This window comes from Lathyrus oleraceus, chromosome 3 (genome assembly GCF_024323335.1).
Source record: "Lathyrus oleraceus cultivar Zhongwan6 chromosome 3, CAAS_Psat_ZW6_1.0, whole genome shotgun sequence".
In the NCBI taxonomy this organism is placed as follows: domain Eukaryota; kingdom Viridiplantae; phylum Streptophyta; class Magnoliopsida; order Fabales; family Fabaceae; genus Lathyrus; species Lathyrus oleraceus.
This window is the reverse complement of record NC_066581.1, coordinates 296,766,010-296,780,032: the sequence shown is the minus strand read 5'-3', so window position 1 is coordinate 296,780,032 and position 14,023 is coordinate 296,766,010. Positions and strand designations below refer to the sequence as shown.

Sequence of the window (14,023 nt, the reverse complement as noted above, 5' to 3'; positions counted from 1 at the left end):
CATTTCAATTAGAGTAGCAGTGGTTTCGGTTCATGACATTTCAAATAGCAAGATGATCATATAAACAATAAGCATATATCAGTATTTGTATTTTAATATTATAAAAGCATAAAAAGAACCTTTAGTTGCTCTTGTGAATTATAACAAGCAGTTGTATGCCATTTTCTTCTGGTTACCTCTTGTGGCTGCAACATAACCTGAAATGAGAATAGGGTCACAGAGACATGTGATGCATGTAAATGTTAAATAACCACCCACTTTAGAGGGCGCTTTTCAAAATAAGCGCCCTCTAAACCCTTTAAATTTCCACTTTAGAGGGCGCTTTCCAGTAAAAGCGCCCTCTAAACCCTTAAAGGTTTCCACTTTAGAGGGCGCTTTCCAGTAAAAGGGCCCTCTAAACCCTTAAAAGTTTCCACTTTAGAGGGCGCTTTCTTTAAAAAGCGCCCTCTAAAGTGGCCCTTAAAGGGCTTAAAGAGCCACTTTAGAGAGCGCTTTCACCAGGAAAAAAAGCGCTGTCTTTACCTATGCCAGCGCCAGATTAGAGGGCGCTTTAAAGCACTGTTATAGGCCAAAAAAAGCGCTCTCTTTTCCCTTATTTGGCGTAGTGTCTTTATCCTTTTTCATGATTAAATTTTCTTTTATTGATAACTCAATTTTCTTGTAAGTAATAATAAAATAACCCCCAGTAAGTAAACCATTAGACAAATGTAGATATTATTAAACAAATATCCCATAGATAACATATTAACCCTAGAATTAGGGAAGGCTTCCATTGAATGAGGGGTGTCTAACACCTTTCATTTAGTTAATTAACTCTCGAATTCTAGGTTTCATCCTTAGCTTTAGAGTTTATCATTATTTTTCCATTCTTTATGAATTAATAAAGGATAATGGTGACTATGTAAATTTCTAGACGCGACGATAAATATATTATAATCAAGTCAAAAACTTTACTTTTGTTAAGCAAATACATAAATTAATTTTTTAAATTATTTTAAAAATTAAGTAATAAAAAAGTGAACAAATATAAAAATTAATTGAGTAATCTAAATCCACTAACATTAATAAATAAACAATTTCATTTTTTAAGAATTACGAGTAATTGAATAGTTCAATGATATGTGCTTTTGTGTAAATGAAAAGTATACCATTGTAAAAAATTCTATTTACTTTTTTAAAATTCAAAATTTAAATTTTAAAATATTTATTAATAATTAAACTAACAATTATACTAGTAAATATTTATAATAATATCTTTAAAAATATTATATTATTATTAGTTTCAAATTTTTAAATCTCGATTAGACTGATTATTGTCTCATTATCATTTCTGTTTCTCTTATTTCTCTTCTGCTATTCCTTAAGTCCTCCTTTTTTTAAGAGTTGGACCCCTTCTTATGTTTTGATTTTCTCTTGGCACTTTACTTAAAGTGATAACTTTACTAGGCATAATTGTTTTAGGCGTAAACAAATTGTTGACCCAGATGACGTTGATAGTCAGCTTTTATTTCTTGTGAGTTGGCAATTTGTATTTGGTACTCGTTCCGTTCCACAATGAGTGATCCATTTGGAATAAATGAGTGTTCTAAAATGAATGATCTATTTAAATTTTATATATATATATATATATATATATATATATATATATATATATTATATATATATATATATATATATATATATTTTACCCTCTAATTAATATTATTTTCATCATTTCCAATACATGATAAGAGTAGTTTAGAAAAAATATCATTCTCTAACTTTCATTTATTCATTTTTTTAATCTATGTGAAATGATCAACTAGATCACTCATTATGGAACGGAGGGAGTATAATGTTTTAAGATGTCTTATATGAGAGTTTGTTGTGTCAGTATTGAATCAATCTTCAAAATTGTGAGGTCTCTTAAGTTAATGTCTAATATGAGGTATACTTTGTCTCTTATTTGACATTTTATGGTGTGAGTAATTTAGAAATCTCAAGTTATTTTTTCAAGTTAAAAGCTAACAAAAAGGAACTATTGGACAAAGTGATTTCTTTATCTTGAAAATGATTTATTAAAATAAAACTCATGTGTTTCTTGCACCTTCTCATATTGAAGGATGAACTCTATTTTATACATGCATCAGTAGTGGTTTAGTGTATGTTTACTTCAGTCTTAACTTTTCCAAATTGACGCTAAAAAATCACATTTTCGCATAACATCTATATTAAAGCTTTTAGAAATTGCAATAACAGATACAATAATAACAATTTTTTACGCCTAAACAACATCTCCACCACCCTAATTGGTGGTCGCACCAACCACATATGTATTTTACGTTGCAGCTGCAACCGCATTTGCGATTGCGACTGCAACAGTAATATAAGTGACAAATATTACTTATGCCTTTATTTTTTCTTATAAATATATCCACCATATTTCTCCTCCATATTCATACCCTCTGGCTTTAGCTCATCAACAAATTTCCATTCAAAGTTGCGTACAAGGGATTCCACCATTAAATGCATAGCCCTGTGAGCCAAAGGCAATCCTGGGAAAATTCTTTTGCTTGCCCCAAATGTTATAAGCTCAAAACTATTACCCTTAAAATTATTGTCACACTCCAAAAATCCTTTAGGTATGAACATATTTGGATTTTCCCAATTTGTTGATTCTCTTCCCATGGCCCATACATTGACTAACACTTTTGCATTTTTGGGCACATTGAAGTCTAATATATTCACAATTTTATCACATTTATGGGGTAGCAATAATGGAGCAGGTGGATGCAAACGAAGAGTTTCCTTCACGGCTGCTTGTAAGAAATGTAACTTAAAAATATATTTTGTCAAGTTATTATATTCAAACTAAAAGTTACATCTCTCTCTCTCTCTCTCTCTCTCTCTCCACATTTAGTTGATTTGTTGGTGTCACACCTTATCAATCAATTAAAATCAACTTTCAACACATTTCAACCTCATGTCTTCTGTCCTTGTGCGTTGAGACACTTTTATCAAACTTTTCTCCACCCCGATTCATTGGGAACTTTTTCAAAAATAAAAACTACAAACACACAAACATTTTCTAAAATAATGACGGTACTCTGATTCCTTATACTATTTGAGGTACGTAAACGCAGAGTTGTATTATTCTGACTAGTACAATAGAAAAAACATTTTCTTTATTCTCTTTCATGATTAAATTTTGTTTTATTGATAACTCAATTTACTTGTAAGTAATAATAAAATAATCCCCTGTAAGGTTACCATTAGACAAGTAGTAGATAGTATTAAAACAATATCCCATAGATAACATATTAAACCTAGAATTAGGGAAGACTTCCATTAAGTGAGGGGTGCCTAACACCTTTCATTTGCTTAACTGACTCTCAAATTCCATGTTTCATCCTTAGCTTTAGATTTTATCATTATTTTCCTATTCTTTATGAATTAATAAAGGATAATGGTGACTATGTAAATTTCTAGACGCGATGAAAAATATATTATAATCAAGTTATAAAATGTACTTTTTAATGCAAATACACACATTAATTTTTAAAATTATTTTAAATATTAAGGAATAAAAAAATGGATAAATATAAAAAGTAATTAAGTCATCCAAATCCACTAACATTAATAAATAAACAATTTCATTTTTTAAGAATTACGAGTAATTGAATAGTTTTATGATATGTGACTTTGTGTAAATGAAAAGTATACCATTGTAAAAAATTATATTTACATTTTTAAAATTCAAATTTTAAATTTTAAAATATTTATTAATAATTATACTAACAATTATACTATTAAATATTTATAATAATATCTTTAAAAAAATTATACTATTATTAGTTTCAAATTTTTAAATCTCGATAAGACTGATTATTGTCTCATTATCATTTGTGTTTCTCTTATTTCTCTTCTGCTATTGCTGAAGTCCTCCTTTGTTTTTTAAGAGTTGGACCCCTTCTTATGTTCTGATTTTCTCTAGGAACTTTACTTAAAGTGATAAATTTACTAGGGATAATTGTTTTAAGGGTAAACGGATTGTTGACCTAGATGACGTTGATAGTGAGCTTTTGTTTCTTGTGAGTTGGCAATTTGTATTTGGTACTCCTTGCGTCCCACAATGAGTGGTCCATTTGGAATAAATGAGTGTTCCAAAATGAAAGATCCATTTCAATTTTAAATATATATATTTTTTATTTTTACCCTATAATTAATATTATTTTCATCATTTCCAATACATGATAAATGTAGTTTAATAAAAATATCATTCTCTACCTTTCATTTATTCATTTTTTTTAATTTATGTGAAATGGTCAACTGGATCACTCATTGTGGGGCGGAGAGAGTATAATGTTTTAAGATGTCTTATGTGAGAGTTTGTTGTGTCAATATTGAATCAATCTTCGAAATTGTGAGGTCTCTTAAGTTGATGTCTAATATGAGGTATGTACTGTCTCTAATCTGACATTTTATGGTATGAGTCATTTAGAAATCTCAAATTCATTTTTTTCAAGTTAATATCTAACAAAAAGGAACTATTGGACAAAGTGATTTATTGATCTTGAAAATGATTTTTTAAAATAAAAGTCATGTGTTTCTTGCACCTTTTCAAATTCAAGGATGAACTCTATTTTATGCATGCATCAGTAGTGATTTAGTGTATGTTTACTTTAGTCTTAACTTTTTCAAATTGACGCTCAAAAATCAAATTGTAGCATAAGTTTAATATTAAAGCTTTTAGAAATTTGCAATAACAGATACAATAGTAACAATTTATTACGCCTAAACAACATCGCCACCACCATACTTGGTCGTCGCACCAACCACATATGTATTTTACGTTGCAGCTGCAACCGCATACACGATTGCGACTGCAAGAGTTACATAATTGACATATATTACTTATGTCTTTATTTTTTCTTATAAATATATCAACCTAATTAAGTTGGTGACGTATCAACTTGAACTCGTAGAGATTGATCCATCTTTAAGGTTAACCCAAATTTCTCCTCCATATTCATATCCTCTCGCTTTAGCCCGTCAATAAGTTTTCATTCAAAGTTGCGTAAAAGGGATGCCACCATTAAATGCACAACCCTGTGAGCCAAAGGTAATCCTGGACAAATTCTTTTGCTTGCCCCAAATGGTATAAGCTGAAAACTATTTCCCTTATAATTAGTGTCAGACTCCAAAAATCTTTCAGGTATGAACATATTTGGATTTTCCCAAATTGTTGAATCTCTTCCCATGGCCCATATATTGACTAACACTTGTGCATTTTTTGGCACATTGAAGCTTAATATATTCACAATTTCATCACATTTATGGGGTAGCAATAATGGAGCAGGTGGATGCAAACGAAGAGTTTCCTTCACAACTGCTTGTAAGAAAGGTAACTTGAAAATATGTGATTCTTCAATTGTTTCAGCTTTACCAATTTCTTGACATAACTCTTTTTTTGCTTTTGTTAATTTTTCAGGATTTCGTAATAACTCTGTCATAATCCATTCGATTGTGCCTGATGTTGTGTCGATCCCAGCAACAAATAAATCCTAACAAAATAGTATTTCGACATGCAATTAAATTTGCACTGATGTTGAAAAAAATAATACTGAGGAATAGTGTTGTAACATAACTTTATGATTGTATCAATTGTCACTTTCATTATTAAACATAAAAATAAGAGATTAATTATTATACACTGTCAGTGTAAAAAAATTCACACTGTCAATGCATCATAATCATCCGTCTGTATTACTTTTTAAATGTTTAAAATAAAAGTCAAAATTTTTAAATAAATTAGTGGTTGTGATTAACTGACGGTGTAAAAACTCTTTACACTATCAGTGTATATCAATTAAGTTCTAAAAATATATATTATTACTTACTTATTTATTTTATTTGTATCTTATTAATCACATTTACTATTTTTTATCCTTTTGCATTTTCTTCTCCATTTTAAAATTCAAAATTTTGATCCCATCATTTTATTTCTTTCAAAAATTTAATCCGTCTATTAATTTGAGGTCAAATTTTAATGACTTGACAATCAACTTGATGATATATCATTGTCACATTTACAATAATTTTTTATATCATTTATTATACTTTTTTATTTAATAATTTATAATTAATTTTGTTCTATTAATAATATAAATTATTATACTTATTATAAAATAAAATAAAATAAAATATAGAAAATTAAACTACCATGACTTTGTATGAGTTTTTAATATTTTTAATATTTTTTTAATTATATATCATCTTTTAAATTATTTGAAGAATTATGTTGATATTTATAAATATAATATTAAGAATATTTGTATATCGAATAGTCCCACATCGACTATATCATGTAATTAGTTATAATATCTCTATAAAATAAAGTCTCCTTAGTGCTTTTCAAGACACACGGTTTATTCAAATGTCTCTTAGTCTCCTAATTTAGCATGGTATCTAGAGCCTGCTAAGAGACAATTCTTTCTTCGCCGTACTTTACCCGGTTGACCCACTGTCTTCCGGTGAGAATTTTTTACAAACCGTGTCATCACTTTGGTTTGCTTCTCACTTTTCAAAATTCTCCGGTAACCTACCAGCAGAAGCGTCTCTTCCGATCCAGTCGTTCCCCACTTTTCATCGGCAGAAACCTCCGCACGTGGCAACACGTCCGACGGTCGATCCCGACAATTTTTCCACAACTCCACTCTCCATGGGGCAATTGTTTCAGATCCGATACTCATGGATACTCCTCATAACTTTACGCCAAACTACGATGATTTCCTCAGGTGGTATCAGAATTATCAGAACTTAGATTCTACTGCTTCGGTAGCACACACTGGTAATTCATCTGCTTGTCTCTCTCAATCATCTTCTCTTGGATCTTGGGTCCTTGATTCTGGTGCGTCTGATCATGTTACCGGTAATAAAAATCTTTTCTCTTCCCTCTCTACATCCGGTTTCTTACCTACTATAACTTCTGCCAATGGTTCTCAAACCTGATCCGAAGGGATTGGTACTGTTTGAATTCTACCTTCTCTCTCGGTTACTTGTCCTCTATGTACCTAATTGTCCATTTAATTTACTTTCAGTCAGTTGTTTAACTCGTTCTCTTGATTGTAGTGTCACCTTCACTAATAATAATGTTACCCTACAGGATCGGAGTTCGGGACGGACGATTGGTGTCGGATGTGAGTCTCAAGGCCTTTATTACCTCTCAGTGTCATCTCAGACATGCTCAGCCAAAGATTCTCCACTCACTATCCATGCTCAGTTAGGTCATCTCAGTCTTTCCAAACTACATAAGTTGGTGCCAAATTTATCAAAGGTATCTAATTTACATTGTGAGTCGTGTCAGCTAGGGAAACACACTCGTAGTCAGTTTCCCAATCGAGTCAATAAACGAGCTTCGTCCCCTTTTGCTTTAGTTCACACCGATGTTTGGGGTCCCTCGCGTACTGTCTCTACTCTTGAGTCTAGGTATTTTGTCACCTTTATTAATGATTTTTCACGTTGCACGTGGTTATTCTTAATGAAGAATAGATCTGAATTATTTTCTATTTTTGAACAATTTTATCAAGAAATAAAAACTCAATTTGGTGTGTCTATCCGTATCTTAAGAAGTGACAATGCTCGTGAATATTTATCCCAACAATTTCAAAATTTCATGTCACACAATGGTATTCTCCATCAAACATCTTGCCCTCACACACCTCAACAAAACGGGGTAGCCGAATGTAAAAATCGGCATCTTGTAGAAACCACTCGGACCCTACTTCTCCATGGTAATGTTCCACTTCGGTTTTGGGGGGATGTTGTGCTAACGACATGTTATCTTATAAATCGCATGCCCTCATTTGTCCTTAACAATAAAATCCCTCATTCAATCCTTTTTCCCAATTCCCCACTTCACCCAATTCCTCCCCGAGTCTTCGGGTCCACATGTTTTGTACACAATCTCTCTCCTGGTCTTCATAAACTCTCAGCTCGATCACTAAAGTGTGTCTTTCTTGGTTATCATCGATCCCAAAAAGGTTATCATTGTTATTCACATACTCTACAATGATACCTAGTATCGACCGATGTTACCTTCTTCGAGTCGGTTCCATATTTCGAGTCCAGTCACGTAACTCCAGAACCCATTCAAGAAAGTACACCCACACCTTTTCCGGTAGTTATTAATGTCCCCAATCAGTCTAGGGCTCCTGACCCACCCACTTCTCGACCACTTCAAACATATCAACATCATCACCCAACGCCTGTCATCCCTATCCCTGAGGTCATACCTGTCCTTGAGGGCATTGCAGACTCTCCTCCGACGCCTCCGCCATTACCGGATCTGATCCTGCAACCTGAGTCTGATCTTCCGATTGCCCTTCGAAAAGGTATATGTCAAACACGAAATCCTTCTCCACATTATATTGATTTATGTTATCATTGTCTTTCCCCTTTGCAGTATACTTGTTTGTCTTCTTTGTCTTCTGTTTCTATTCCTAAAACTCCATGTGAAGCATTGTCTCACCCTGAGTGGAGGCGAGCAATGATTGATGAAATGTGTGCTCTTCAAAGCAGTGGTACCTGGGAACTGGTTCCTCTACCCCATGGGAAATATTTAGTTGGTTGTCGTTGGCTTTATACATTGAAGGTTGGTCCAGATGGTAAGATTGATCGATTTAAAGCTCGCTTGGTAGCCAAAGGATACACTCAGATTTTTGGATTGGATTATAGTGATACCTTCTCGCATGTAGCCAAGATGGCATCTGTTAGACTTCTTCTAGCCATTGCAGCCATTCGACATTGGCATCTTCATCAACTTGACATCAAAAATGTTTTTTTACATGGTGATCTTGAAGAGGAAGTATATATGGAGCAACCACCTGGATTTGTTGCTCAAGGGGAGTCATCGAATATGGTGTGTAGGTTACACATGTCTCTTTATGGTCTTAAGCAATCTCCGAGAGTTTGGTTCGGCAGATTCAACACTATAGTACAACAGTTTGGTATGGTCCGTAGTGAAGCTGACCATTCTGTTTTTTATCGTCACTCAGCCCAAGGGTGTATTTATCTTATTGTGTATGTAGATGATATTGTCATAACTGGTAGTGATCAACAGGGTATACTCCAGTTAAAGCAACATCTCTCAAATCAATTTCAGACAAAAGATCTTGGTAAACTTCGTTATTTCTTGGGTATTGAGGTAGCCCAATCTATAGATGGTTTGGTGATTTCTCAACGGAAATATGCTATGGATATTTTGGAATAAACAAGTTTGTTGAATGCTAAACCAGCTGATACTCCTATGGATCCAGGTGTCAAACTACTATCCAATCAGGGGGAGCCTCTATCTGACTCAGGAAGGTATAGAAGAATGGTTGGAAAGTTGAATTATCTCACAGTCACTCGTCCAGACATTTCTTTTGCAGTTAGTGTGGTAAGTCAGTTCTTAAACTCCCCTTGTCAGGAACACATGGATGCTGTTATCCGGATTCTGAGATACATCAAACGTGCTCCAGGAAAAGGTCTAGTGTATGAAAATAAAGGACATACTCAGATAGTTGGATACTCCGATGTTGATTGGGCAGGGTTACCCATTGATAGACGATCCACCTCTGGGTATTGTGTACTTGTTGGAGGAAAACTTATATCCTGGAAAAGTAAGAAACAAAACGTAGTTTCAAGATCAAGCGTCGAGGCAGAGTATAGGGTCATGGCAATGACAACATGTGAACTTATTTGGTTAAAACAGTTGCTCAAGGAACTTCAAATTGAAGAAGCAAGACCAATGACACTTATTTGTGATAATCAAGCTGCATTGCGCATTGCTTCAAATCCAGTCTTCCATGAGAGGACCAAACATATTGAGATAAACTATCACTTTGTCAGAGAGAAAATCGAATCAGGTGACATCGTCACAAACTTTATCAACTCTAATGATCAATTGGCATACGTGTTTACAAAATCTCTGCGAAGCCCTAGAACTAATTATATATGTAACAAGCTTGGTGCATTTGACTTATATGCTCAAGCTTGAGGGGGAGTGTTGATATTTGTAAATATAATATTAAGAATATTTGTATATCGAATAGTCCCACATCAACTATATCATGTAAGTAATTATAATCTCTCTATAAAATAAAGTCTCTGTAGTGCTTTTCAAGACACACAGTTTATTCAAATATCTCTTAGTCTCCTAATTCAACTTTATTTATAAAACTCTAGAAACAAAATTTGAGACATCGGGAATGGACCACTTGGAATCTTTATTTTATAAAGTTTGGTTTGAGTCTTTCATCCATCACTTTCTATATTATGTCCTGTAGGAGCCATGATGGCAACCACCATATCTCCCTCAGCCTAGGTTTGATTTCCCTTTGAACCAGATTTTTGTTTTTATAATTTTACAACTAATTAATTCTTCAAATATTTTAAAAACTGTTATCTATTTAAAAAATATTCTAAAGATAATTCATTAAAAATTTATAGTAATATAATTTTTTTTAAAGTTTTTTAATAAATATAATAATTTATATTATTAATAAAATTAAATTAATTATAAATTATCAAATAAAAGATAATAAAAAATGGTACAGAAAAAATTATTACAAATGTGGCAGTGATATTAAGTTGATTGTCTTGTCATTAAAATTTGATCTCAAATTCAAAGAAATATTAAAATTTCAAACAAAAATAAAACGAAAGACTAAAATCCTGAATTTTATAATGGGGAATTAAAACTAAAAGAATATGGAAATAGAGAGAGATTAAAGTTGAAATCAAACTTTTAAATTTATAATAATAATAATAGTCATAATGAATAAGTATAATATAATAAAATCATCATTCAAACTCTTCCTTTTTCAATATATATATTTTCTACTAAATATTTTTAAAGTCTTATAATTCTTTTATGCTAGTGTTTTCAAGAATTGACAAAAGTCAATATTGTTAGTTAAATTATAATTGTTAAAAGGGCTGATTCGATCTAATCCATTTTATTCTAATGGACTAAAACATATAAATGAGTTAAAGTGGATCGATCCGATTGTTTAATAGATTACAAAAAATAAAAAAATGAGGCGGATCCAATTTCTAATGATTATGCGGCTCTAGAAAGCCGTCCGATCCATATTTTAATATTATTAGTTTTAGTAGAAGTAGAGATTAATCATAAAATTAATGTTTAAAATATTCATCAATCTAACATTCATCTATATGAATATCACACCATCGTTTATTTAGGTAAAAGTAGAGAGTATTTGAATATTATCTCTGATACTTATCAATTGTCTATTCATCTCACACTTATTTCTTTGATCACATCATTTTCAAAAACATATTTTCTTCATCTTTAACTTCTCTTTTTCATTTGAAAACACATTTATGCCATCTTAACTCAATATATTTTTTTTCTAAAATTAACTAAACATATTTTTTAAATTCTTTTAATTGATTAGGTCGATGCCCGCTTGGCCGATCAATCCCAATCCATAAAAAAATATAGATCCGGTGAATTGTACCAAAGAAATAAGGTCATATTTTTTAAAGTTTTATACAATCCGATCCGCATTAAAATATAGGACAGGACGGGCTTGTTGTTAATTCGATGAGTCAGATTCATCGTGAGAGATTTAAATTTATCACTACCATCGAAATTTGTGTTTATACTTTGAATTTTATTAGTGTAAAGTCTAGTGATTATTATAGATTTATTCACTAACTTTTCTTTTAAATAAACAACCTATAAAATTTAAACCCTAATAATTGATGAAAATGAATTATTTGAAAAGCAACACTAACCATAAACAGATGCACCATCTCACTGCGACTTAATTCCAACTTGGTTTCTCCAATATTGTTGCTTTTAAGAAGTGAATCCAACACATCATTGCAAACATCCTCAGAATCAGCTTTGGTAAATCTTGAATTAATTCTTTCTTCAATAATATCATCAAAAATCTCATATAACTTCTTCAAATAATTGGTGAGATTTGCATACACACTTTGTAGATCTAAGGGACGAAGAATAGGAAAGAAATCTGATACATTAGGTTTCCCACTTTCTTCCATGATACCCCAAATAATTTTCTTAAATCCTTGAGACTCTTGGCCATGTATTGAGTGAGCCAAATCCATAGAGAACAAAGTATTTGAAATTGAATTAAGGACAGTTGTAAAAACAGCCTCACCAATATCAAAAGCCTCACCTTTCTTGCTTTTTTCTATCACATAATTCAATAATTCTTGCAATTTTTGTTGGCGTAAAACTTTTGTTGAATCAAGCATTTTTTTAGAAAATACTTTTGTGGCGCAAACTTTCCTTATTTTCTTCCACAAATCTAATGTTGGAAGCCACGCAGGTGAGAATTTGTTATGATCAAGTGCATATCCAGCATGTGGAATAGTTCTATTAGAGAAGATTTGTGAATTTTCTAGTAAGACTTGTTTGGCTACTTGAGGGGATGAGATTACTATGGTTGTTTTTTTTCCTAATTTTAGTGTCATGATTGGTCCATAGATTTTAGATAGATTTGTTAGAGATTTGTGTGGGTTTTTGCCAAGTTCTAAGATGTTACCAATTACGGGAAGTGGGCGTGGCCCTGGTGGAAGTTTTGTGGAATTTTGATTTCTAAGAATGAAGATAAGAATGGTTCCTCTAGTGTATTAAGCGTCTCAAACGACGACAAGGATCTCATATAGGGACCCAACGTTTTTTATTGCCTCAAAGGGTGGCAAGGATCCCTCTATGAGGATCTAACATTTTGTATCGTCTCAAAGGGTGGCAAGGATCCCCCGTAGGGATCCAAATTCATTGATAACATCTACGCGTCGAAATGCTCTCTCTATGGGGATTCAACATTTTTATCGCCTCAATGGGTGACAATGATCCCTCGTAGAAACCCAACTTCATTGATCTCCTCAAGGGGAGAAGAGGCTCCCTTTTTGGGGATCTAATGTTTTTTATCACCTCAAAGGGTGGCAAGGATCTTTCATAGGTATCCAACTTCATTGATCACCTTAAATGGTGGAAAAGGTTCCTGTATCGGTAAATTCATGACCATGAAGCTATGGATAAACTTGACGTAAATAAAATCAGAGTCACCATCACGCTTTTATTGTTTCCAAAGGAAAATGGCAAAATTACGAATAAAACCCAAAGATAAGAATTTTTCAAATTAAAAATGATAAAATGCCAGAGATTACAGGTAAGGGGGTTGGTTACACAGAGGGAAGGTGTTAGCACCCAAAGTGTCCTAGGTACTTCTAGGGAACCCTTTTTTATGTGCAAGTGATTTGGTCTAAATGATGTTTGATAAAAATATAGAGTGGAGGGATGAGAAAAGAATTCATTAATTATATTTTTGTGTTTGACAAGACCTTCGGTCTTATGCCTACGTACCAACATAAAAATAAGGGATCAAAACCCCGTAGTTCATGGTAAAAAATTTAAAGGAAGTTGGTGAATTGATTTTAACAAAAGTTTAATCAAGAAGAGGCATAAAATGCCAAAGTTATGAATGGGGCTGTTAGTTCTTTTTGTCTTTTTGAAATTGAAGTCAATATGATTAAATTTATTCACAAGTTTGATTAAGAAAAGATTTGAAAATTCATTGGCATAAGGCTAAAGTTTCTAATTATTAAAACATGTCTGAGTTAGAAAACACAAACAAAGAAAGTTTTTTTTTTTAAATAGAGGGAAAGATTTTGAAATTTAAGAAGTGGGAGGAGATGAAGGGACTATCCTAGACAAAAAAAATTAAAAGTTAAGGGTTGAAAAGATTTGACCAATGGGATGCAATCCAACACACAAGAATGTCATATATAAACCCATTTTCCCTTGCACTTTAGCAAGAAACAAGCATAAGCAATATCCAAGCAAACCAAATGAAGATCATGGCATCAAATAAAGATAGCCAGAATATCCAAGTAAGCAATGCAATAGCTAGAAGTCTTCAATTTCTTTCAATGCATCGGATGAAAGTATATCCCTTGGCCAACTTAGAACAAACATCAGACATCAACAATAATAAAAGTATAA

General features: G+C 32.3%; 1 protein-coding gene and 1 pseudogene across 1 annotated transcript; both read right to left on the bottom strand.

Moving 5' to 3' along the window:
- Window positions 1-2,317: 2,317 nt before the first annotated feature.
- LOC127130941 (cytochrome P450 76T24) lies at window positions 2,318-3,411 on the bottom strand. Its single transcript, XM_051059891.1, has 3 exons — window positions 3,370-3,411; window positions 2,442-2,814; window positions 2,318-2,352 (listed from the first exon to the last, which is right to left on the bottom strand). Exons 1-3 carry the CDS (start codon window positions 3,409-3,411, stop codon window positions 2,318-2,320), a joined length of 450 nt encoding a protein of 149 aa, XP_050915848.1.
- A 1,642-nt stretch (window positions 3,412-5,053) lies between these two features.
- LOC127127193 (cytochrome P450 76T24-like) lies at window positions 5,054-12,631 on the bottom strand (annotated as a pseudogene).
- Between the last annotated feature and the right edge of the window lie 1,392 nt (window positions 12,632-14,023).